At 42.4% G+C, this 27014-nt stretch overlaps 1 protein-coding gene across 7 annotated transcripts in view; it reads left to right on the top strand.

The window, feature by feature from the left end:
• PLA2G4A (phospholipase A2 group IVA) overlaps positions 1–27014 on the top strand; it is a 116882-nt gene that overhangs the window by 35360 nt on the left and 54508 nt on the right. For 4 of the 7 annotated variants that reach the window (XM_035333131.1, XM_035333134.1, XM_035333132.1 and 1 more), the window contains exons 2-4: positions 14725–14823; positions 14987–15124; positions 21792–21873. In XM_035333131.1, the coding sequence (XP_035189022.1) occupies positions 15092–15124; positions 21792–21873 (115 nt within the window). In that variant the 5' untranslated portion in view covers positions 14725–14823; positions 14987–15091. Of the gene's footprint in view, positions 1–4839; positions 4982–14724; positions 14824–14986; positions 15125–21635; positions 21663–21791; positions 21874–27014 lie in introns of those variants that run through there. The other 3 variants (XM_035333133.1, XM_035333136.1, XM_035333135.1) reach the window with 3 other exon arrangements.

Below are 27014 nucleotides of genomic sequence, written 5' to 3'. Positions count from 1 at the left end.
GCCGGGTGGGGGGTGCGCGGTGCGCGGCGGCAGCGCCGGGCCGCGGGCGGTCGGGGGCTGCTGAAGGGAGCGGCCGCGGGCGGCGGTCGGGGGCGAAGGGGCGGCCCCGGCGGGCAGCGCTCGCAGGGCGGCCCGCGCGGGAGGAGCGGGGCCGGGCGGGAGGGAGGGGGATGGCGTGAGGCGGGGATGGCGGGAGGTGCCGGCGGTGTGAGGGGCCGGCGGCGTGAGGTGCTGGCCGGCGCCGGGCGCAGCATCCCGAGGTGGCGGCAGGGGCTTGGGCTGGGGCTCGGACGGGGGCAGCGGCTCGGCCGAGTTGGGGCGCGGCCACCCAACTTCGGCAAAGATCGCGGCGAACGCCGTGGCTTGTGCCAGCATATGAAGCAATCCGTTTTGAAACGTATAGGGAAGTAAAACAATATGTCTGTTAGGGAGAAATGTCACAAAATGTCTGCGATAGCAGCTCTGGTTTTGTGTCAGGTACGGGACGAAGCGCCCCGAGGCGAGCTGCTGGCGGCTCGGGGCGCGCAGCGGGAGGCCGCCGTCGCCGCTTTGACGGGACCGCGCTGTGCCCGTCGGGGCCAGGCCCGTGCCCCAGGAGCTGCCGGCGGAGAGCCGTGCGGCCGGGGAGCTGCGGCAGGACGGGGCCTCCTGCGGCTCGGTGCGCCCCGGGTCTTGCTGTGCGGGCTGGTCGCTGGGTCAGCTCCCTTCTGGTTGCGGAACGACGCTCAGCCTATGGCCTTCGGAGAGAAAACGTGAACCTGAAACTGATGTGCTTGGTTTTTCCTCCTGTTAGGGGGGCAGTTTTGAATGTATGATGGGACGTGCTCGTTGGCCATTGTTGTCTTCCAAAATCTACTTCTTGTCCCTTTACGACCACCTTTGGGCATTCTCTTGCCCTCCTATAGCAGGGATATATAACAAAAGAGACATCAAAATACTTGGGCCACGTAATTTAGTCTCCTATTGCACGGCCAGTTAATCTGCACTGGAAAAATACCATTTCTGGCTCTCACAGCAGGTGCTATTCATGGTCCATTTTTTGTTTAAGTAGGCAAAAAGGAAAAAATTCCAATCCTGTTGCTTCACTAAGGTCATGTACTTAATTTCACCTCAACATGAATTAATTTTAGTTAGCAGAGTTACCATAAGGTGCCCCTCCTGTATTTGCATGATATTTTGAATAGACTTTGCCCACTGGCCTAAAATAGCCAAAGTAGGAAGTGCTGCAACCAATCTGTTTGGGCTTCAGTGTACTTTAATCTATAACACTTAGTGATCGAGGGAAAAATGATAAATATGGAGCGAGCCCTGACCATTGCCTTCAGAGGTATCCCTGATGAGCTGCCGAGCGCACTTCTCAGGCCTTCCACGTGAGTTCCACTTGCTTCCTTGGCACATCTTCCTGACAGTACCTTGGGGCTGGACCCAGTGTGGCACAGCAATGGCTCTCCAGGCGCACATCACTTCCAGTAGTTGGAAGTGGCTCCATTTGAAGACACTTGAATGGTACGCAGCTGTGTGGCAACCTGTGTGACTATGCAGATTGGACGTGGACAGCCATGGCAGTAGAGCTGGAGCTGTTCTGGATGTTTAGGATCTATGGGTTAACTGAATGAAGCCCATTGACTGGCTTGGGCTGGAAGACATGAGGATAGACTTGTGTAGTGGCCAGAGAAGGAGGTCTCTCCCGCTTGTGTCTAGAAGTTTAAGCAGATGAAAGCTGACTACAAAATATGAGAAAATACTTATTTTCCCTCTTAGGCAGTAAGGAGCTGGAATCCACTCGTAGAGCAGGTGTCGTGCCACCATGTAGCTGGCCATGCCGTGGTATGTACTGCTGATGCTTTCCAGCGCAGTGGGCTGGAGACATCTCAGAGCATGGCACAGCTGTAGGTTAGTGCATGGAGCTGAGAGATGGGAGATCATGCTCAGATTTATTCCTTGCCTGATACAAAGCACTGCTACGGATCAAAATCTTTGTATCCTTCAGGACATTATCCAAACTTTGGGAGCGACCTTCAGGGAGCAAAACCTAATATTTGATTGTTTACTTCACATTGATGGGAAAGCCCACATTTTAGTGGTTATGCTAAAGACAGATGTGAAAAATATCTCTAGCTTATAGTCCAGAGATGGTTTAAACAAGACAGTCAAGCATTTTCCTACAGTTCTGGTTCAGCCGGTGTTTAAGCTCCCAGCTAAAGCCCGGGGGACCAGTCATGAGACATGTTTAAAGTGAGTTTACAGACTGGCCAGTTGTTATTTCATTCTCCTCTTTCTGACTGGGAACTTGTTGTAATCTTTGGAAGGGTTTCTTTTTGATTTCCTGGGCAGTGGCAGCAGAATGGGCTATCATCATGCTGCGAGGTGATGAACTCTGCCTCGTGTGTTTCCTATTCCTCAGTGATATAACTGTGTCTTTCTCACTAGTCTGAAAAACAAATTCCAGAACCTGGCTTAGTAATGGAAATTATCTCATCATGCCCTAGGTTATAATAATGTGATGTAGTAAGAGAACGCTTTCAAAAGAACTTTTTATTTTTTTTCCTTAAAACTGGTATTCAGACTTTCCTGAGGGCTTTCGTTTGCTGTTTTGCCTCAGAGAAATGATACGAATTTCCTGACTGTACCGATTTCCAGTAGCCTGTGTGTCAACGTCTGGAGCAGCATTACTCAGCCCATGGTACAGGGACAGGAGGTGGTCCCAAGGACATGAGACAGTGGTCCATGAAGCAGGAGCAAACAAAGCACCAAGAAGCAATAAACTGTTTTTTTTTTTTTTTTTTTTTTTTTTCTTTCCTGTAAACGAATTGTGGGGAAAGTAAAAATAATTAACGACCATTTAAACTAGATCCTAATTTTTATGCGTAGAAAGATGAAGATATCTGTTAGCTAAGTGGGGTGAATGCTGTCTCTGGTCTCTGAGCATAGTAGTCTCCTGTGCAGACTGCACAGCTCATGCACAAGCACTTGTCTTTTAGTTTGAGGAACAAGCTCCTTTCCAGTGAGCGGTGGCATTGGAGTGGTGCATGCTGGGGCTGAGGAAAAGGAATGTAGTGCTTCTTTCTCTCTTCCGAGAACAAAACTAGTTTGGCAGACATTTGTAGGCTTCACTACTAAATTAAATGCTGCTCATTGTTAATTTTCACCACTTTAGGATGCTGAGAGCACATTTTCCAAAATATATGGTAGTCTCTTTGCAAACAAGAATCCTTGTCTCTCCACTGCCCCAGCTTCCGCCCCTAAATAAACAGATTTGTGAAGGAGAAGTGTAACTCCCATATACACAAGTTCAGAGCTACACATGATTTGACTCTGTCATATTAGTGTTTTTTTGTGGTTATCTGATAATAAAGCCATCTAATTTAATCTTATTTGATATTTATCTTACTTTCCTTAAATGATCTCAGCAAAAAAACAGTGAAACTTTTATTTTTTTTCCTATTAGTAATATCTAACAGTGCTTAGTCTTAGCTGAGATCTGTAGAAGTACGCACCCATTCCAGAAAAAACAAAACCACTGTCCTTGTATATAAAACTCTGTAGTCATTGTAAATTATATGCATGCACACAGGCACCTTTTATGAGATCTGCATGAACGTGCACTTATTGCAGTAAGTAACAGGGAGAGCCTCCAGAAGGCTGCATTTCAGAAGCCATGGGTGATGAACAAGGCTGAGAAGCGGGATGGTGGGTGAGGTGGAGATGGAGGTGAGGAAAGGTGAATGCATTTGTAGGGGCTGTCCCGTCCCATACAGTTTGCTGCATTGGCCAAACTTCTGAAGAGAAAGATCTGGCTTGCAAAAGCCTTATCAGTTGGTGTGTGTTTGGTGGGGGTGTTTCTTCTTTTTTTTACCTGTGACCATGTCTGTCTCCAGGATATAGAATGTAAATGATGCTTAATTACTAGAACTGTATTTCTAATGCATGTAGCTTACTGCACTGTCGGTTGGACAGTAAAAATAAATGCCTCCGGGTAGAATATTTGTTTCGGTCAGTTCCAAAACCGATTAACGTCAGTGCGAAGTAAACGCAAACAACACTCACGGGCAAATGTTGTACCAGCCATAGAGACACTCGTTGCGGCCCAAGCCATTGCTTTGCATGCCCCTGTCACAGACTGCTGTTGTATTCACCATGCAAAAGTTTATCTGTATGCAAAATAAGCAGCTGCTACATCACATTGCAGTCCTGTTAGGAAAAAAAAAAAACAACAACACAACACATAAAGAACTTAAAATAGTTGTGGGGAGAAGGTGACTGCGTAGACCCTTGGAACTAATTAGAAATTTCCTGGATGTTACTCCTGGGTGCCATCTCTTAAAAATAGTCTGTAACAGAATTGTAAAAGAAAGTGGGTTTTGAGGCACTTCTGCTCTTCAGTTTCGTAAACAGGGATGCCTGCGTAAACGAACATCTGGAATAGCAACGCAGTTTGGACCTAGGCACTTTCAATAAAGTATGAAGCAAGCCATTCTTATGCTGCTGTTTTCTTTGGACCATTTTTCCCTCCTAATCCAGCGAGAATTGATAATGAGTTTCTAACCATTAGACTAAGCACAGAACCCCTTTATCTTCTGATAAAGGCATGAATCTGCTGAGGTTTCGCAAGCAGAGTGTGTGTGCATCGTGTTGTTACATGAAGGAAATGCATTTCTTCTCGTAAGCAATGATCAGTGAAGGACAGTGCTAGTGGAAGGACTTGTAGACAAATGGGAGCAGTAGCTGGTACAGCATTTAAGGGGAAGATTAAAGGAAGCAAATCCTCACTTTACTTCCGGTTTATTTTCATGGGTTTGTGCCAGTTCAGAGATAATGCAGACGTGTTTTTTTTACCAGGCAGTGTGAGGTTCCTGTAGGAAGCTGGCGGTGCCAGCAGCACTGAAAAGCAGTTCTCTTCTAACTGCAAACACCTGTTTACACCTTGCATTTCTCGGGCAATTTCCACTTTGAAAAGTGCATGCTCACACGGATCTGCCTGGTAAGTGAGTGATTACGTTTGACTATGACATAGTTCCAAGAATTATGTTGGCTTTTCTACTTGAATTCCTCTTTTGTCCAAGGATCCCAAACTTATGAATTTAGTGAGCTCTTCAGCTCTTGTGTGGGCTAGTAAATATAGGTTTAATTTTGATAAGGCTATTTTTTGATATAGGAAAAATAAAATAGCTTTATAATGATCATTAAGTCAAATCTGAATAAGAATTATATATTTAATAAAAACAAACAAACAAAAAAGCCACGACTCAGTTTTACCTTCTTAGATACTCCTCTCTCACAAATCCGCAGTGCTGTGCGAAAAAAATTCCCATTGTAACTATGGTGAATTTTACTAGGTGGTGTCTCAAAATGTTTTTTTTTGTTTGGTTGGTTGTTTTTGTGTGTGTGTGTGTGTGTGTTTTGTTTATTTGTTTTAAATTTGTTTTTGTTCATTTTTGCTTTTTGTGTGTTCCTGAGATTGTCTTGTAATTTAGGAACTGAAATAGTACAAGCATGAAAAATATTTGATATGGCTAAAGGGAAAGGAAAACAGTCTCGCTGCTTGTAAAGCTTACTTCATGTTTGCTGGTGGAAGAAAAGAGGCTCATGTGAAGCAAGCTTGGCTTCTCCCTCCAGTTCCTTCTTCTCTTCAAAATTTCTGTTTTGCATAGTTCTGTCTGTGATCAGTGATGACACTGGAAAGATCCTGCTGAAAGAGCAGTATAGGGCTAGCTAACATAGCGGTGTGTGGAGCGGAGCAGTGCCCAGCCTGTGTTCCTTGCAGTGCAGATGGAAAGCTTGCTCCAAAATTCTCGTGTACTAGAGCAGAGCAGAGTTCATTAGTGCTGGGGCCATCCCTCTTGTCGGCACCATTTGGTGTGTTAAATGATGATCGGTGGAGGACTGGCATACGATAATCCCTTTCCAAAAGGTGTGTTACCAGAACTGGTCTGGTTCGCCAGTGAAAGCTTTTTGCTTTGGCAAATTGACATTTCCTGACCAAAACCTATTGCTGAAAAGTACTTGAACATCTCTGTTGTGTGCATTCCCCTGTGCTGTAGTATGTTGCAGTCATTTCCCTTTCAGCACAGCATGAGCCCATCAGGCAGTGTCTTAATGTGCTGAGCAAGAGTTTGAGCTGGTGAGGGAGGTACCAAGTCCTTGCTGGCTTAAGGAAAAGTTAAATTAAAAACTTAGGCAAGTTTGTAAGAGAGTAGTCATAGTTCATTCAAATTCTGCTGAACTTTCTCCTACTGACCAATTCTTGATGCATCAAGGAGAAACTTGAAAGTCCCTCTTGTGTCCCTGACTTTGCAAAGCTGATTTAACAAGAGAATATGTAAATTTGGGGTTTCTTTGTGAATTTGATTGCTCTCCATTTACTTTTTGAGTCATCCTTTGTGGCTTCATCGTGAAATAGGCTGTATTACATTCCCAAAGGCCACATTTAAAGTCTGGTTAGCTAGCAGTTAGTGTTTTTTTGTTGGCTTTGTGCTTCTTGTTTGTTTTGTGAAACCATTGCAGTAGCTAACCACTTAGTACTGGTAGAGTCAAGACACAGTACAGATCAACATGTTTTACGGTGGCTTATGATAGAAAAATGTCCAATAGTTGTGTTAAATCAAAATATTATTTTTTGTTTTTACTCATCTGCAGAGCCTTTGTTGATAATGTTGTGCATCCATTAAGGGTGCCTTATAACCTTACATCACAGAATGGTTTGGGTTGGGAGGAACTTTAAGGATGATCTGGTTCCAAGCCCCCTGCCATGGGCAGGGACACCTCCCATTACATCAGGTTGCCCAAAGCCCCATCCAGCCTGGCCTTGTACACTCCCAGGGTTGGGGTATCCACGGCTTCTCTGGGCAACCTGTGCTGGTGCCTCAGCACCTTCCTAGCAAAGAATGTCTTCTGAATAGCTAATCTAAACCTACACTCTTTTAGTTTAAAGCCATTACTCCTTGTCCTGTCATTCCACTCCCTGAGAGTGGAGTGGAATGTCCCTCCCTGGAGTCCCTCCCCATCTTTCCTGCAGCCCCTTTAGGTACTGGCAGGCCACTATAAGGCCTCTCTGGAGCCTTCTCTTCACCAGGCTGAACAACCCCAGCTCCCTCAGCCTTACTTCATAGGAGAGGTGAACTTTCTCCTCATCCTCTCAGGGTTTGGCTGTGTTGTTAATGGTGGCACTTGAGACAGGTGTCTAAAAGTGAAGCAAGCAAAGCCCAGTTGAAAATGTTTTTCCTAAATCAGCAGCAGGATTGCACTGAGTTCTGGTGCTAGTGGGTGTCCTTGCTGTTTCTCTGAATGTGGTGGAGCAGAAAAGCCAAGCCATTCTGAGAAGACAGGTGGCAGAGATGGTAAGTGACCAGGGAACGGGTGGATATTCAGAGACTATGGGAGGCACCGTAGAGAAAGAGGAAGCTCGAGAAGGGGCAGAAGAAGCTGCCATTCCCTCACGCAGTCAGCTGGGAGGAAGACACAGTTCCTCCAGCCAGCTGGGGGAGCAGGGCTGCAGAGGAGTCTCCTTTCAGTTCACGCAGAAAATCAGAAGCCTGGAGTAAACACTTTCTTTGCACTCCGGATGTAACTTTGGCTTCAAACAAGTTGGTGACTCAGGAGAATTTTTGCTCAGATTTTGGGCTGAAGGTCTCTGCAGCTGGAGGCTTGACTGCATGGGGTTGGGCAGGCTTTGCCCCATGCTGTTTGGCTTCAGGTTACAGCAGTGCACCATATGCAGATCAGTAAACAGGTGTTGATACATTGCTGTTTCAATCATTTCCTTATGAAATTACTAATGTCTGAAAAAAGTGAAGAAATCTTTCATTGTATAAATTCACCACTTTGTCTCTTCCCTTTAAAGAGCAGCATACGCAGTAGGGGTGACTGTATCTGCCTGTTGTCTGTGCTCATGTATGCGACCTACATTTTATTACATACTCAAGCTTGGCAACAATCATACAATATTGCCATATAAATTTTACTCGCATTGTCTAAAAGCTGCTGAAAAATCTCAGCGTCAGAAGTTTTATTTATGACTACTTTTACTAGAAAGTCCTGATGAATTTCCGTAAGGACACACTCATCGGGCACTCTAACTACTTTGTCATGCTTTTAATATTATCACCAGCTAGACCAGAGGAAGTGCAACACTATTGTCCCCTTTATCGTGGACAGTGGCCAGAGCTCGTATTTTGAATAAATAGTCCAAAACCAGAGCATGGAAGTTGTAACAGTGAGTCACGTTGCAGAGACATGCTGAGTATTGGATGAGGAAAGGCACCTTTGTGAGCAATTCTGTCTCCATCCCTGCGGTGCAAGCGGGGCAGCATCTTAAAAGATCTTTAAAGTAAACGTGTTTGTAACTTTCAGCTAAATCTGTTTTATCGCTGACATGTTTTACCTGAACAGAAGCCAGATGTTAATTTCCCCAGCTTTTTGCATTTTTTAACTATTATTGTGGTTGTCCTGTTGTGTGAAACCACTGCATAACTGTAACACAGAGGCATTTTCCTTTTCAGTTGAAGCCTGAGAGCATTGGACAGCTGTGCATGCATTGCAGTAGCTTGCCTCATCCCCCCAAAAGCAAAACATAAATGCTTAGCGAAAACACGAGGATAACTTCTTTTAGTTCATTTTTTTTTTTTTTTTGCTTTCCTGCTGTTAAACAGGAATGGTTGAAACCAAAATGGGAACAAAGGTGCAAAGACATTTGTCATCCAGAAGTTGGATGACATCCCTGTTGTCACCAAGGCAGAGCGAAGGTTTAAGTATTTGGAGTCTAAATCTAGTGCCCTAACTGTAAAATATTCAGCAATAGTTAATGCCACAGTTCTAGAAAGACTTCCTTAAGGGGGGGTCATGGAGACTTTTGCAAACAGTTCTCAGCCAACCCACTGAAAGTGGAAAGGTAGGGTAGTTTAGTGGTGTTTTTTCCTTTTTACTTCTACCTAAGTTTTAAAAGAATATGGTGTACAAACACTGCACTGCCCTTTTTTTAAGTGTTGCACTTCATATACATCAATTAATTTTAGAACTTTCATATAAGTCTTTGCATTTTTGGCAACACTTTCAAAACGGACTGGTATTGAATTTTCCCATTTCAGACAGCTGAAACATGCTAGGTATTTGGAGCACCCACTATCTTGAAGTTGAAGAGAGAATGAATGTTCTCTGTTGCCTTACGTTGAGCTTCCGAAAGTGAGAACACCCCTAAATGAACAGCTGTTTTATATTTAAAAATAAATAAATAAATTGTAGAGCAACTAAATCCCCAAATCCTAATGTACAGAAATGTTGTGCATTTTAAATCCTACTTGTTTAAACTGAAATGTGCATATACCAAATGGTCTGCATCGACAATCTTCTTAAAATGATTTAAGCAATAGGTGGATTTGACTAGTGTATTGTAATTGTTTTTACTGGAAATATACCCAAATAATTCCTATTTGGAATTTACTTGTGATTTCTCACACTCTTCTCTGTTTTTTGGCCTTCTTGCAGGAAAAACAAGCTAGCTGGTTCCGGCATAAGGTTGTAGGGAGTCTGACTTGTGCAGCTGTGGTTACTGATCTTCTGTTTGCTTGAAGGTTTTTTATGAATTTTGAAACCTTACCACCTACATTATCTGTCTTGTGGCTTAGATTTCTGTAGAAAAAGACAGTGATCTCTACCATTTTTAAAGAATATTCTTGGCATCCTTTAGCTGAACTTTTTAAATATTCATGGCTGATTTTGGTTGTTATTGTTATTACTAGCACAATTCCAAGTAAAACATGAAGCAGTGGTGAAAAGTTGCATAAAGGTAGTAAGGCAATCTTTCAGAATCTGGATTAATTCTTTAAGTATTTCTAGGAAGATACAGTTCTGTTCCATCTTCTAACTTCTGTAAGATGGATATGCAGTGAAATCATGTATGATGACATGGCTTTTTTTTGTAACCTCTTGTGAACCGTTGCAGTGAGTGTTTCTTGTTAACCCTTCCTTGACGTAAGCAATATAATTGTAGGATAAACCATTATGCACTGAATCAGTCGCCTCTTCCTTCAGGCCTGTAGTTAGTGTCCACGGTGAAAATTGAATACTTGGCTAGAAAGGAAATGTACTGGGAACTCCCATGGCCAATGTGTAATAGGTGCCAGGTATTCAGGCAGAAATGCTTCCTGAATATTTGTTGGTAAGGTATTTGCTTGCAGAATGTAACAGAGTTCTTCTGTTGGACTAAGCCCAGCTTAATTAAACTTATTACGGCAGCATGTCTGAATTCCCCCTGACTCACCAAGCCTCGTCTCCTATGGCAGGGCAGGAGGCTGCTGTAACATGGAGATTCCCAGGAGATGCTGGGCAGCTTGTACACAGAGTACTGGCCTGGTAGCAGCGCAGTCTTCCTCACTTTTGTCCTCTGAAGTTGCCTCCAGCACTTGAAAAGGTGTAAATTTACCTCACTAATGTCTTCTGAAATGTTTTTGGAGTTTCAGTCCTGCTGGTGTGCTTTGAATCTTTCTTCTTCTTCCATTGAGAGGAAATCTCATTGCTCTCAGTGCCACCTATAGCTTCAGCAATTGCTCACTGGCCAGCAGGTCATCTTTGCAAAAGAGATTCACGATCCTTTCATCTGTTATGCTCTCTTTAGCGGGAAGTCAGATATGGTTCCCCAGTCTTAAAATATTTTCTCCCGTAATTTATACAGTGTCAACTTCCTTACCAGACTTTGCCCTACAGCATCCTCCAAAAATGTGGCACAAAGGTCAAGCTTCTTGCTTTTCTGCTCAGAATCCTTCCCTCTATCCATGCTGTCTTAACAAGGCATGGGAAGAACAGTCACTATACATCAAAGCATATAATTTTTCACTTGTGGTGAAAATTAAGTGATGGATGCCCTACACAGAGGAAGAGGTAATCCTTGTTTCTTGTGTGGGAAGACCCAAATTAAGAAATAACATTACAGTGATTTTCCAGGATGCTTGGCAAAATCATGTAGAAACAGTATTTGTTATTTCTATTGTACAGTCACAGGATTGATCTGTAACCAAATAAAATTCTGTAATCTGATTTGATAGAAGTGGACGGTGACATTCATACCAAAACCCTGAGGCAATACTTAGGTTATTCTGTACCCTCTACTTTTATCATATCAACTTGAGTATTAATGACTAGATGTAGATGTAGAGCTTAGTGATATGGTTTAGTGGAGGACTTGTTAGTGTTAGGTCAGAGGTTGGACTCAGTGATCTTGGACGTCTCTTCCAACCTCGATGATTCTGTGATTCCATGATTCTGTGACTGAGTGAGTCACACTTACTATCTTTTAATTGTCATTGATTTTTAAAAGGAATTGATGAACTTGATATAAACAGTCTCCCTTTTATGATTTTCTTAACATCTCGAGGATTTAGTCTGGTGGTGATATTTATAGTGTGTTGCGCTTTACTCATTTTTGGGGTTTTTCCTGCTCAGTGACACTAACTATGGAGTAACCTCATACTCAGCATGGAACAGGAAAGCCTCATTATTCTTCATGTCTTTCATCCTTAACATATCCTCTGAAACCGTAAGGTATCTGTAAGCAAAGTTACTGGATCAACACTGAGAATTAAAACTTTTCTAGTAATAATCCATGTGTGCATCAACTTCTTTTTGGGAATTGCTCTGTTTATTTTTTGTCTCTATAGTGGTTTCCCTTACCCTTTTCAGTTTGTCACCTCATGTGAACGTAGGCTAAGATCAAAAAGTCTTGATTTAAACAGAGAAATGCCTGTCCACTAACAGCTTGTTAGTTTTGATATCTGAAATTGTACCTAACAATTAGATGCTTTGGGCTGACAAAGAAAGTTAATTTCTGGGTGCAAGTGAGATTAGGAGCTTAGCAGAAAGCTCTCTCTGTGTTACATGACCAAACAGAACAGTGTTCTGTTCAAGATGCTATGTTTAATGTGATGTTTTATAAATGTAATAATTTGGAAATGGGGCAACTGTTGGTAAAACATCAAGAAATACGTCTTTAATCAGTCAGGCTAGCTTGTTTAATTTTGGTGCTACTGTATGAACTGACAGCTTTTAGGCATGTGCTCTTGTAGAGCTGCAGCGTGCCGGCTGTTGGGCAGCCCTTTAGGAAGGAATTCTGTTACCCCTGGGAACAGCACTGCTCAGGGGCAATGCGGCCACCCGCCCTTTGGGTCTAGTTAGAGGCACGGCTTTTTCTCAGTCCGTCAAGGGCTGGCCTGCCACCAGCGTTACCTTGTGCTCTGCTCTTTGTATTTGCTTATGATAAAGTCTTTATTTAGCTTATGATTTTTCCATTAGGCTTATGTAGGATGGATGGTGCGTAGGGGCAGTGTAATGTGAGATCACTCTGGGATCACAGCTTTATTTACTACAGATGTCTGAAGTAAACATTCTTTGGGACTTTCCTTGAGGCTTTTGATGAGCTTAATAGGTAGCTTCTGTTAGTGCTTCATTGTGGGTCTTCTGTCACAAGAAGATTTTAAACAGAGAAATACATGAGTGTGATTAGCCCAAATACATCCTGACAGACCTTCAAGCCAAGAGCAGCATCATGACCAGGGCTGGGATCCATCGTGCTGTGAGCTGGGGGTGTGTGGAGAACCACAATATTCGCGCTGTGGATCACATCAGGCTCTGCTTGTTCCATGGCTGCTTTTTTTTTTTTCCTCATATTTAAAGCCTCTGCCTGTTTGTCCCAAAATGCTGCATGTGTGTTTTTGATAGTCGCTATTTATGCCGTTGTGTATTTGTCTGCCAGCACGTCACTTGCCTCATGCAACATGGAGGACAGATGTTGCTCGGGGATTCATTGCAGCTCTGTAGTCAAAGAGACTGTTGTTTGCAGGATCACAAATGTATTTCCTGCAGATGTTGACATAAATGAGGCAGGGGGTTATAGGAAGGGCATGGATGATCTAAGTCAACCAGGGGAGTGACCGGCTGGAGACCTCGGCGCCTGCCTCCAGGCTGCTGGGCACGTAACTCTGCCCAGCCTTCTGCCTGGGCCCGGCCCGCTCCCACTTCCCTCAGGCCAGCTGGCAGTTAGCGCCGCACTCAGGGCACAGGCCGGCAGCATGGCCGTGTGCTTACAGCGGCACACACCTGTTCTCGTTCCGCTCCCAGGTTGTTTCTGCCGTGCTACAGTGACTGGGTAGGCCTCGCTGTTCCCTTTGCTTGGTGGCCTTCGGAGTTTGCAACACGTCCTAACTACTGGTGTGGACGGGCTTGTTTACCAACACTCCCCAGTGTCCTTCTTTAAGCAGGATGAAAGGCAAAATAAAGGTGTATGTAGCAAATCAACTATACAACACGTATGCAAACACAGCACTGCTTCCCTCCCACCTGCCTGTTTATAGCACTGCTGAATTTGGTTGATGAGATTTTAATAAAAATAAGTCTTTGCAATTGTTATTAGTATAGGGTTAATAAAGGCATGTTATGTGTGAACATCCTTTAGATCTGAAAAGCTGCTTGCTTCCTATAACAGATCTGACTTGTTCCTGGTACCCTGACACTGAGCTGCTTTGAATGAAAAGTATAAACTGAATGTGTGTTGCAGTGTTTCTTATTCAGACTTCCTTAGATTGAAATAAATAAGTAAATAAAATCAGGGTGATTTCTAGCCTCAAGCTATTGTTAGGGCTGACAGGATCAAAGAAGGGATGCAGTGTGTTCTAGTGAGCATAGTGATACAAATCTTTTATGGGAAGGTGTGCATGTAGTTCCTTGAGTGAGGTTTTTGTAAATAACATAAATCACTGTTCAGGGCTTATTCTGTCCTTCAAAAATGGGTGATGAGGCAAATGTTGCCTCACATAGTGCTTTTTGCTTTTCAGCCTGAGGCTTTTACTGATGGCCCAGGTGTGACCGTGGCCTTCTTGAATCTGAGAACCAGTCCTGGCCAGTAATTGTTATCATTATTATTATTATTATTTTTAAGAGATGCAGAAAGGAAAAACATCTCATAAAGTATTTTACTTTAATGGTTGAAAAAAATTCTGAAGCTTAAGGCCTTGGGTAGCCCAATTTCAACAGAAATCCTCACAAAATCTTCAGAAAATTGTGGCCTATGGAGAACCTGTTTAAATCCTGCAAGGTGGTGGGCAGTTTGCCCAGCAAAACCTCCTGTGGATATCTGTAGGCAGCTGGGATGCCCAGGGGGTTATCTACAGCTCCAGCTGGAGTTTCCTCTCCAGGTTTACAGAGGGCACTGTTGTTGCTAGTTTATTGATGAATGGAAAGCTGACTAATAACTCCCCTGTGCTGGTGCTGCTGAGATAGTAGAGGTTGTTTTCCATTACTTTTTTTGGTGCAGTTAGGTGCAACTTTGTGAATTTGTAATTCGAGGAAAAAGCTTGAAAAGCAAAGGTGGTGTTAAAAGCTGCATTAAAAAAAAGCTTAACAGACCCTTGCCAATGGAGGGTTGCAGTTGTCTGATGCAAGTTGCTGACTCTCATTCTTGAGCCTTTCAGTTCTAAATTTCACAGCTCCTGGTATGAATGTAGGATGTATCCTTGTGTAGTGAGGAAGACACAAAAAGAGGAGCTTCATCTCTCGTCTCTCTTGACGATGTGAGCACCTTCATGTAAAGGCAAGCTCCAGGAATCAAGAATTTGTCACTACAGTAAAAAGCCTATTACCTAAGCAGTGATTTTAATTAGTTCCATGCATTACAATGAGCATATACATATGAATGCACCTACTGTATACATAAATTTGTTTTATTCTTTTCTTTATCTGTAGAGGTACTGGAAGCACTTGGATGATTGGAATTGAAGATATTTTGTTTGTACTGTTACACTGAGTCAGAAGAAATAAGCACAAGAAATTTCTGTAGTTCAGGCAAGTAAATATCTTTACCTCAGTAGCTTTTATGAAATTAAATTTTTACTTAACAAATGAATTGTGGGAACATTTAAAATGGATGAACTTCTTTGTTCTGTTACAAAATAGAGTTTAAAAGGAACACAGGGATTTTACTTTTTTTTTTTTCTTTATTTAATAGTTCAAGGATCTGTCATACTGAACTCTGAATAACTCTGAGAAGCCTCTTCTGTGTGGAATTGAACTAGACATTTGACAGTTGTCTTGAATAAAAATTGAGACAAAAATGTCCTTCATAGATCCTTATCAGCACATCGTGGTAAGTAGCTATATGTCTTCTACTTACAGTTTCTCGTGTATTGTCTTGTATCATGTATTCTTTTATAAGTTATTCTAATAAGCACACAGCACTATTCAATTACTGTGAATTCCTTTAAGTAAAGTTAAGTGTGGTTAGAGCAAATTTATGAAGAAATTTCTTTGAATGAGATTTGAAAAAACTCAACTTTTCAAAAACAGATAATGACTTTGAGTGTGGTTGTTCATGTATAAGTCACAACAGAATACAGGCTTCTAACTTAACGTAATGAGGGTATTGTTTTATGGGAATTGCCTGTTTGAAGTATTTAATTAAAGTGCCTGTATTTGACTAGTTTTTCATACAAGTTTATTACACACTGATTGTTAGTCTGTAGCCTACAAAAGTAACATCATGCTAATAGCTTTCTCCCTTCCAATACAGTTTTGCTATACAATTTTATGAACTTATACTTCTCCCTTTTCATCAGCGGAGGGATGAATTGGCAATTTTGGATACACTGATCTTAAACCAGTGTCTATCAGTGATGTTGATTCAAAGAGAATCTTCAACGTACGGTCTGTAAACTCTAGGTAAGGGTCAGTGAGATGATCTGTGCCACTCAACAACATGTTGGTGCCAAAGTACTCCGTCCTTCCCACTGCCTTGCAGTGGTCCTCCTGCATCCACTGTACCAGCTCTGAAGTGCAGCTGATCTGAGTGAGCTCGCTGACTTTGCTGAACTGGGAGAAAACCAGTTTGAGGCAAAAGATGAGATAGGTCCTGTCACAGCTGGGCCAAGGGAAGGACAGAACCACGTGAACATAAGCTGTGTGAGTGGAGAAGTAGGGGCAAGAGAAGGAGAAGGAAAATGGGAACAAAACTGCCTGTTGTGTGGTGGCAAGCCAGCAGGATGGGTCAGCAGCTTGCTGAACACAGTGGCTACAGTGTGCTCTCGCATATCTCTGCTTGAATTACTTTCTAAAGTAAACACTGAAATCACAATTTCTATCAAAACGCAAATCTCAAAACAAGCTGAGTGTGTTCATATCAGCTACTTTTCGTAACTGTCACCGAATCTCATGGCAGGAAAAGTGATACATACTCAAAGATAGTTACCATATACTTGTCATAATGTTGAACATTGCTAAAAATAGTGCGTGCTTCCTTGAAATGATCTCTTATCAATGATGTGGTTTCCACCCCACACAGTCACATCCTTTATGTGAGTTTGCAGCCAACAGATGTCAAACTTGTGTTTTACTATCTATGCAGTTCTGTGAATGCTGCTGTAAAGACAAGTTTCAGGTTGATGTCTCTATTTACAAGTGTTTAAAACAGTATGCTAACATATTCCTTTCGCTATCAGTGCCCTCTCCTGGATGGAATATTTGGTTTGCTGTGTACCTTTATGAAAGCAGTCTCAGATGCATTCACTCATTTCATTGACTCATTCACACAAAATACCTCTTTTGACACCAGTATGTGCCCCACTGTGAACAAAACACAGTTTCAGAAGAGTGAGTGATTGCAGTCGTCTGGCAGCGCTGAATTCTGATGCAGCGATGTTGTAATTGCAGGCAGGAATATTGTTAATGCAAGAGCTGACTATAATTGCTAGAAAAATGCATGGAAGTCTGAGTTTTTTTTTTATTCAGATTTAAACTGCAAGGAAAGTTTTACTAAAATTTGAACACTCGGAGCAGCAGGCTTATATCAGTGCAAAAATAGTACATTTTCATAACACTTGGCATTAAAAGTCTCAAAAGAATTCTGCATTTTCCAAAAGTCCTGCTAACCACTATGCATTTTCTGATCCCTTTTATTTTTCTTCTTTCCTCTTTATATGAAAGACTAGAAGGAATAAAAGAAGGCAATGCAAAGTTGCTGCAGAGTTGCTTCACAAAATGCTTTTGGGTTCAGAGAATAGAGTTGAGACATAATATACCTTGTTACATTGGTATTGGGGTTAAATATGACAATAACAAAAGAAATAACTTCAAAATGTATGTGTATACACAAATATTTACCTTTATTTGTAATATCCATGTAAAAGAATGGACTTCATGGAAATCTGTTATTTAACAAAATAAGCAAACATTTTCATTTGTCCAGCTCAATTGTCAGCTTGAGTGTCCTGCTTAAAGTTAAGGAAGTAGAAGTAGTAAATCCTTATTACGCAAGGTATACCAGACCTTCCTGTTTTTTATTTGGTTTATATCTCCTGATTGAGTTATATTTTGTGACTCAGCATTCTGGGGGATGAAAAATACCGTATTCAACACATGCAAATTCCTTGCTTTCCTGCTAAGTGTGGAAAGTTCACAGGCAAAACCTGATGGTGTTACAGCAGATTTTTAGAGCATTGTTTTGTTTCCCAGACTTGTAGTGCAAAAGTGTGTATAAAAGTATAAATGAAGGGAATTAGATAATAAGGGAAATTTTACTGGGAGAAAAAAAATAGTTCAAGGTGGAAAAGAAAGGAAGGAGGCAGGAGGAGGAGTTAAAGATGGAGTTATATGAAGGAAGGAGACAGGAGGAGGAGTTAAAGATGGAGATGTGTGAGGGCAGGAGACACTGAACAGTTGTTGTTCTGCATACTTGGAAAACCTAGTGCTTGTACCTAAAAGGGGTGGACTGAGCAAATACTATCATAACTCAGAAAGCCCATCTTTGGAGAAGGCATATTGAAGGTGGTGTTTCTGTCTTTTTTCTCCTCTTCTGCCTCTCTCCTTCCTTCTCTAAACTTATGGAGAAAGAATAAGTAAAGTGAAAGAAATATGTAAAGGCAGGTCACCTTGGAAGAGAGGATTTAGGCTTTTCAGTTTTGTGAGCTTCTGCAATTTTTAACCTGTCTTAGATTTAAAGATATGCAGATGTTGCTCCACTCAGTGTTGCAATATTTAAGTGATTTATACTGTCTTGTTTTCCTCTGAAGTAATTGAGGAGTTGGCAATGTACAGATTTTTATCAAGACATAAGGTGAACCTAAGTCACATCAGAAAACACAGCTTTGTCATCTAAATTAGTAAGGATTTATATAGGTATTTAGAGTTAATATGCTGTATTTTCAGGGGGCTTTTAACTTATGTAGAAGTTTGTCTTTCCAAAAATTAATCTAGCAAGTCTTTTGGGATCATTTATTTGGTAATGTGGATATTTAGGTCTCTTAGTACCCTTAGAAACTGGATCCTAAGTGGAAAATTGCCTTAATTTCCGTTTGCGCTTCAGTTGCATGAAAAATGTTTATTTTAGGATAAGAAAAGTTCTAGGCTTTCAAGCTTCCTGTGTATCTGTGTACGTTTTTACTAAGAGGGAGATCGTTTATTTTAGTACTGTGCAAATTTCTTCTAAGCATGTGATCATGTCCAGATATTAATAACTCTATAATTACGAGCCTCGGTTTGTTATTTTGGGTGAGGCATGGGGAAAGAAGATAATGGTTTTCTGTTGTTTTACCAGGCCTCTGCGTATTCACATTCCTTTTGGAGGATACCAAATCTTATGCCACAGTTATCTTTCTTGGCATAGCAGCAGCTGAAATTAAGAGGTTTGCTGCTTACATCAATAAAAAGCAGTTCTCATTTTAGCATTAGGAAACTTGCAGTAGAAAGTAATGACAATCTCCATACTGCTGTAATGAGAAAATTCCAATGAGTAGCGTTTTATCCTCGTACTGAAGTGGGCATTTAGGCACATGAGTTGTATGGATAGGACTGAGATGCAGGCAAACTACTTTCCAGAAGTGCTTTCTGTAGGTGAACATCTTGCAGTATCACCATTTTTCAGCTAGGACTCAGGGGACCAAAATTGTACTTGAGCTTCACATAGCAGCTGAGAACTAAATCCAGCACGCCCTTGTCCTATACTCGTAACTTAATTATAACTTCAGCCTCCTCTTTGTTGCTAAATATTCAGTGATCTCTGATTTGTGGTCTCAAGCGAGGACAGGAGCTTTCCTAACAGCTAAGAATAAGGGGAAGGGTGGTGTCTTTAGACTTCAGGCTGTTTCTTTTTAATTATAAGGTTGTATATGACAAAGCAATGATATAACAACATCAGTCTGGGTGAACAAATGCTGGGGCCAGCACTGCATTGTGAAACCAGCACTTCAGCGATCTGACATGTATGAATGTAGCACACACTGATAAAACAGCTTTGAGCACGCTCAGAAAGCAAGCTGGAAACAAGGGATGGAGAGAGAACGTGTTTTCTAGAGTTGACACCTTGTAAAAAATCTTGAAACCATGTAAATGAAGAGCTGGGGTAGCTTTATGTAGCTGTGTGAGAAGTCCTGACCTCTTTCCTGTTCTTCTATCCACTCGTGGAAGCTACAGCGCAAAAGATGGATACCATGAAATCATTGGGATATCTTCCTGTCAGGACAGGGCAGGCTGTTAAAGAAGTGATTTAAATTAAATAGGCGATAGATGAGAAGTCACATGTCTGACACCTTTCTGTTCAGCTTGATACTTTTGACTGGGTTAACAGTCCTGGCTGGGAGACTTGGCCAGAGGCTGGATCCCATTTTTGCTGTGGTTGGCGAGCCGCTTGCTGCGAAATGACAGCTTTAGTATACCGCTTGTAAGCTAATAGTCTGCATTGCCACAGTTTTCCCAGTGCTTGCTTACTTGTTCTCTGAACCAGACAACTCCTACAGCTTTACAGAGGAAAAATTACAGAGTTGGTGTTTCCTGCTGGGCAGACTGTCATGAAACGAACCTCCAGACGTCCCCCTACCTGCGGGTGACTACAGCTTGAATGAAGATGCAGCAAGTCATTGTCTGGGTCAGCCAGTGTCTGCAGTGAAGTCATACCCTTAGCAGCACCGGGGGCATTTTCCCCTAGGTATTTGCTGCTGTGATGTGGCTGTGCCTTTGCAAACTTCTAGACTGCAGACTTGTGGAGGAGTTTGCATTTCTGCCATTCATGTTGTTTTTAAAATGAGCCTTGACTCAGCTCTTACTTAAGAATTCACAAACCACTTTTGCTATCTATAGATGATGATTGATTTTTTATTTTTTATTTTTTGAGCAGATGATATGTAATTTACAAGAGATTGTTTCTTGTCTTATTTGTATTAAAGAGGGATTCAGTTTGGTTCTGGTGTAAGGATGTCATGTATGCGAAATAGTGAGGCTTGTCTGAAACAACCAGTTCTGCAACAGCTGTGAGAGCCTCTTGAAGGCCCTTACAAGTCTAGCAGTTGAAGCAAGCTGTAGCTTAAACGGAGGTACAAGCCACTGTTAAAACTAAACCATGAATAATGCATTGTAGTTTATTTTTGGCTTGTCTGTTTGTTCCTTTAAAAAAGGTGTTTTGAAACAAAACACACACACACAAAAAAGCACCGGGTGCAGCCTGAATAGGCATGTCCCATTCCAAAGGTACTGTCTGTTATTTTAAGTAAACTTGAAGGAATTTCCTGTTTCTGGTAATTCCCTTTCTCTTCTGATTGGGATACATTGCAAGATCTTCAGTATGTGGTTAGTTGTCCTAATGATTCTAATGGGTAAGTAAGAAAAGACAGCAAGAAAGTCAAGATGGAGACCTGAGGCACAGGTGTGGGTGTGAGCTGTAGGTGACTGCCTGAGCTTCCCTGGGAGCTGGAGAGCAACTTGGACCTGGTGCCCAGCACAGGGGCAGAGCTCAGGGGTGAGGGGGTGCCCGAATTTCCGTTCCAGGAGGGCTCGTGGGCTGGTGCCAGGGGTGAACCAGCATCCAGGAAGTGTGGCCAGCCAGAGGGCTTGGGTCAGGCAGAGCATTAAGGTAGCAGCGCAGGCGTGAGTGAGCACAGAGAGACGGTTGTGTGGGGCCTGTGCCTGGCCATAATACCGAGTGCTTACAGCTTACCCATGCTCTGCTCTTTCCCTGTGGAAGGCTGATGGCATCTGTACACAGTGATGATACTCCTGATGGCATTCAGTAGGTTGGTTGAACTTGTGACTATGTAGGCAAAATAGAAGCAGATGTGAGCCACTGGCCTCTTTCCATTGAGGTTTTTACTTTCATTTCTTAATCTCACTGCTTCCATTCAGGAGATACATTCTGGCTGCTTTTAAAAGGCAGCTCTTGCATAGTGCTTGGTCTTTGCAGGAAACATGAAGGTTCAAAAACTGTGTGAAATTTGTTTGTGGATGTTTTAACAGCCTGCTTTTTACCCTCACTCCATTGTCTTAGGGATACTTACACTTTGAATAATGATGTGTACTGAAAAGTATACTCTGTGCTTTACTAATTTTATCCTTTGCATGTGCAGTATGCATATATCTGTTCCAGAACATGTACTCAGAAATAATTGCACCTGTTCTTTTTACTGGGGGAAGGTAATTACAAAGATGAACACATGGTAAAATAGCCCCCTTTTTATTATTTTTTTCTTACTATACCAAGTTGTCCTTGACTGACTAAATGCCTTAAAGCAGGTTCTGTAGAGAGGAGGAGAGTTATTTATTGAGATTAGTAGGTGTGGCTGCAGGAAAATCAAGCAACCCTAGTGTAAGGCTTGACCTTTCAGTAAAGCTGCAGGGTGCAGTTCAGCTTTAAGATGCTTTATCCAGTATGCATTTCATTTGCACTTTGGCTCGGGGATTTCTCTCTCAGTTTTTGGATGAAATGAGACCTGTTTTAATAGAATAGCTGCTTTTTGATTCTGGAACTTAATCACCTCTAACTCTCTGACTTCCAGGTGGAACACCAGTATTCACATATATTCACTGTGACAGTAAGGAAAGCCACAAATGTCACAAAAGGAGCCATTGGTGACATGCGTGAGTATTTCTCTTTCTGTTTTGCTTCTTTTTCTAGGAGACTGTTTCTATAGGCAGGGGAAGGGGACACAACAAGCTTGTCATGCATTAAAAGATTTGTTGTATTGTGGTTTTTGTTTTTCGTCTTGCTTGTTAAAGCTAGAGTGGTGTAACCATTTCAGTGCTCGTTCACTTCAACTCAGAAAGCTGATTTGCCACTCCTTCTTTCCATCAATCCAGAAAAGATGAGTGAGTTGTAAACAATTTGCCTACAAGCAGACACCACCTACATTTAGTTTTTTGGCGTAGTCGGAAGTGCTGTTCTGAGTATAGTGAAACTGGCAACTGCTGTATTTTCAAAAGGCTGTGGTTTGGTGGTGTGAACACTTGGAAAGAAAGAAGCCCAGAGCTCTGCTGAGTCAGTACAACAAAAAATGAGGGGAGGGGGGAGATAAGCAGATCTCACAATGAGGAGCTATATAAGACTCTAGCACTTCTTCCCCTTTCAGTTGCTCTTCTGAGTCTCCAGATTTAGCAGCTGAACAGGAAACAACTAGGAAGAGAGACCCATGAAAACTCTTGTCTGTTCTTAAGGAGGGAAGAGAGAGAATAATATATTGGCTCAATCTGTAAAAAGAATGCTCTTGCTTCCTTCCTGATGAGTGTTTTGCTGTCAGGTCATGTCTCACTTTCCCTGGCATTACATAGCCTGAGACTGCAGGCTGCGTGGTACCTTGCTCCTGCTCTTTGATCAGGCTGGTTTGAGATGCAGTTGTTTCCCTCCCAGCACATTCCTGGGTTTTTGAACTGCTTTCAGGTCAAACTACAGCAGCTGCTCTAACACACAGCTTTGCTTCAGCAGGCAAATGTTTCTTTTATGTTTAGTGTCCAGCACTGATATTAAACAAGGTGGGTAGCTGGGGAGAAATAGCAGGGAGTGTTGGCAGGGGAAGAAATGGAAAACTATTTAGTATCTACTGCGGGGTGAAGAGAAGAGCACAAGCGGAAGGTGCTGTGGGACATGGTTCTGGCAGCCTATGAAAGGGTGTTCATGTAAGAAAACCTTGGGAGAAGTGTTCTGGCCCAGGGACCCCACAGGTTCGTGTGGAGGAGAAGACAGGTGAAATGGAAGGACACAGGGTCCTGGCATGAGAGTGTGGGGAGCATGGGAAGGGAAGAAGGGGGGTCAAATTATTATGATATTAAATGGAGTATGGAATGGGTTAAAAAGAAAGCCAGAAGACCATCACGGCAGGTATGGTCCTATTGATGCATAATATTTGGAATTTATGCTATAACACTGAATTTTTTTCCAGTAAAAGAAGAAAACTTTTTCTAAAACTGACTGAATCATCGAAACTGAATAGTTACTCAGGAAGAACTCTGATAAAACCTGGCAGAACTGTGCTCAGGGGCTACTGAAACCTGCTTGGTTTCCTGTCTGAGGCAGCTACTAGCGCTCCATAGCCTGAGGCACCTTGGGCATCTCACAGTGAGCTTCCAAGTTCCCAGGGCTTGTTCTTGGAGTCCTGGCAAATCCCTGAAGTGTGTGGGGGGGGGGGAGAGGAACAACAGAAAAACCCGACTCAGATGACTTTTCATTTTTCCAAAACAGAAACAGAAGCAATGTTTTTATTTCCCATGTACATACAAATCTCAGTGTATTGGAGCCTGGAAGCTATTTGATCAAATCAGTAATCTTGTTATTACTGAAGAAAGATGTGTGAAGCTGTGAGCAGCACAGGGCCTCTACTGGTCGTACCAGCCAGTACTTTTTTCACTTGATTTGTCAAAACTGCAACTTGTTAAAGGAATTTCTGAACTCACACTGGGTTTCTGTTCTCAAGCACAGGACTTGCTAACAGGGGGAGTGGCTGTGATACATAACATCAGATTCCCTGGTCAGGGTGGAGGCCTGATTGTTGCTGTCCTGTGTGAGAGGCACTACCAAGTTCTTGAATTTTCTGGTGGGTTTATCTCAGACTCTTCTGTTAGGGTTGCTCCGCTTTCTATAGATAGTGAACAGCTCTGTGAGCAAGACAGGTAACTTTTCAACGTGGTGGGGATGGAGGTCCTGGGGAATGTGAGAGATTAATGGTTTGTTTTTTTCTATGTCACAAGTAAATGCCTCAGGTGCTAAAAAGTCTACTAGAAAATTTTCAATTCATTTACATTTATTTATGTATTTTTTTGACGAGGGTGTGAACAGGAACTCTCTCCTCTTTGGAAAATCCTTCTTCTGTGCAGTAAAGTTTTATATATCTACAGGTTGTCAAATGCTGCCTTCTGAGGAGATTCTTGTCCTCTGGCTTATAATTTTGCTGTATTTCCAATGTAAGGATCTGCAGTCAACCTCTGTTCAAGGGGTCTTGGGTCTGGTGTACATGGTGCTCTGACTTGGCTGGGCATGGAGGCCTGGCCTCTGTGGCAGAGTTATCCACGCCTCTTTCTCCCCAAGCTTGGGCTGTGGAATTCCAGGCAATTTTTTAAAGGTATTCTGCACTCTGTTAATGAAGAGCATACCTGGTTGTATCAGCCTTGAAACTGAGTTATAGGTAAACATACTGCCACTTCCACAGGCTATGAGTTTCCTTGTGTGAACAGTTCATGAACAGCACTGCTGATTCAAGAAGTTTTCTTCATTTCCTAGCCAATCTAGGTGACTGGAACAACAAAGAAAATTGAAGCTAGGATAGCTTCCAGCTGTTTTTCCAGATTCTATTTTTATTTTTTGGCTGAGGTTTCTTATTGTCTCTGTGAGCTTTAAAATCTTTATTAGACTGATCTGATGGAGATTAGCAATCAAATCTGAATCTGGGTCATACCAGTGTCTGAGTAGCTAAGCTGTGGTAGCTTGGATTTGGTTTTTCAGTGATAAGGAACATCAAAATACAAATAAAAGAATACTTGAATCATATTTTTTTCCATGCAAATAATTTTCATTTATCTTAGATTTTGATCAATTATTCAGAAGACATTCTTCACTAGGAGGGTGCTGAGGCACCGGCACAGGTAGCCCAGAAAAGCCGTGGATGCCCCAACCCTGGCAGTGTACAAGGCCAGGCTGGATGGGGCTTTGGTCAACCTGATGTAATGGGAGGTGTTCCTGCCCATGGCAGGGGGCTTGTACCCAGATGATCCTTAAGGTCCCTCCCAGCCCAAACCATTCTGTGATCCTCATATGAAATTATGGCTTTCTCTGCAGTTCAGTCTAGTACATTCTGATTTCAAATATCTACCCGTTTTCTGTTGTCTTCGTAGAAGAGAACTTCTAAGGATTTCACTTATTTTAATTTCATGATCCCTCTTTCATGGTGTCTCTCACACTGGATGTTGTCCTAATAAAATCCAATCAGTACAGCTCTACCTTTGAAGAAGGTTTAAATTCCATAGAAGTGATTGCTGCTCTAATAGTTGTAGTGAACTTTACAGGGTAAGTCTTTAAACAAACTGCATGATTTATGAGAAGAGCAACTGCAGCATACGGAATATCTCAATGTGTGTGTGTTTTTGGAGAGAACATCGTAATTCCTCAGCTTTGTGTTGGTCAAAGGGTCAGTAGAACTTGTAAAATATTTTCTTCTGTGTTCAGTTTAGTGGATTCTTATATAGTTGATATTTGTTTTTGAATCTGTTATGAAGATACCACTCCATACTGCAAAGCCTTTCCTTACTTCCATGATAATACAAGAAGTTGCAGAAAAAGATCAGAATCCAAAACTACAGCATGCTGGAAGAGAAATGCTTGAAAACAGTGATGGTTCTTACTCTAGGACGCTGGTTCCAAAACTTGCTAATGTGAAGATGGATCTTCTAGAGGATCTGGATGGATCTTCTAGAGGATCTAGATAGATCTTCTAGAGGTAGCTCTTGGCTTGGCTAGCTCATGCTGTAGCAAGGAGCAATATATGTCCCCTGCAAGTCAAGGAGATGTTCTTCCAGTGTGGTTGGTGTCCTTCCACGCTGTCTCCCGCTTCACCAGAGGAGACAAAGAGCTGTGGCATTTTGAAAAACAAATGTGTGTCTGTCCCTGCCTGCAGCACCTCCCTGGCCCTGGCACGAGGATCTGCTTGAGCAGCATGGACAGGAAGGGGAGCTGATTCATTTAAAGCCAGAGTCACATACTTGAGTGCAGTTCAGGCACACATATGCAGTGTTTTAAACCAAAAAGTTAGCCAAAAGGGAAGGAATTGGAGATTTGCTTGCTCATAATAGAACAGGGATGCAACAGTTTCCATTACAACAGCTCATTTAGGACTAATCCAGCTGCTCTCTGTATAACTGCTGGCAGGTCTCGCACCCTAACTTAGCTACAATACTTGATTTAACTGTTGACATGTCATCAGATAACGCTCTTCCTACAAGGCCATGAAGCAGGACCTGAATTTTGCAATGGAGCTCCAACAGGAAAACAAGCCAAACCCTTCCCCTTTGCAGCCCAACAACCTGGAAAAAGTAGGTCAGAGTTGGCCAGTTTTCCAAGTCCTACAAGCTGCACATGCAGATCTTCACGTGGCCAGAAGCTCTAAGATGTGCTGCATACCTAGCAGGGCAAAGCAGTGCTGGAAGTAGCTCACTGTGAGGAGATAGAAGAATTTCTGTTTGGACCCATGCTGCATTGGGGCTTGGGTGGCCTGGATGGGCAGCAGAGTCCCAGGATGACCACGCTTTGTGGGCTTCAGCATTCCCTCTCGATCCAACTCTTTCCAACAGCCTCGTACCGTCTCTTCCATCGGTCATGTTTTATGGTGGTCAGCGATCTACTGCCAACCACAGGAGCTGTCTGACTCCAGAGCCATGGGTGGGTGTCTTCAGAAGACACAGGTGTGCCCATCTTCAAAAAGGAACACTATGAATAACAGCTGCTCATGAAATGTCTACTGCATATCTCAGCCAAACATTGATGCCACTGTAGGCTTGACTATGGTTTCATGGGTACATGCTGTGGTTTTGCCCTGTTGTAGGTTGCTGCATCCAGAAGCAGTGCTGGGAGGTGCAAGCCTTATTGGAAACAGGCTCATGAGTTCCACAGTGAAACTGATGCAAAAAATGCTGCTCTTCCCACTCATAAAAATATCTTTTTGATGAAAAACAAATTCTGTCTTGGAACGCTTGCCATGTAGCTATTGAGGCAGGGACTGGATTTAGTAAAATATTAGTGA

Source organism: Oxyura jamaicensis, chromosome 8, assembly GCF_011077185.1.
Source record: "Oxyura jamaicensis isolate SHBP4307 breed ruddy duck chromosome 8, BPBGC_Ojam_1.0, whole genome shotgun sequence".
In the NCBI taxonomy this organism is placed as follows: Eukaryota; Metazoa; Chordata; class Aves; order Anseriformes; family Anatidae; genus Oxyura; species Oxyura jamaicensis.
This window is presented reverse-complemented; position numbering and strand designations above follow the sequence as displayed.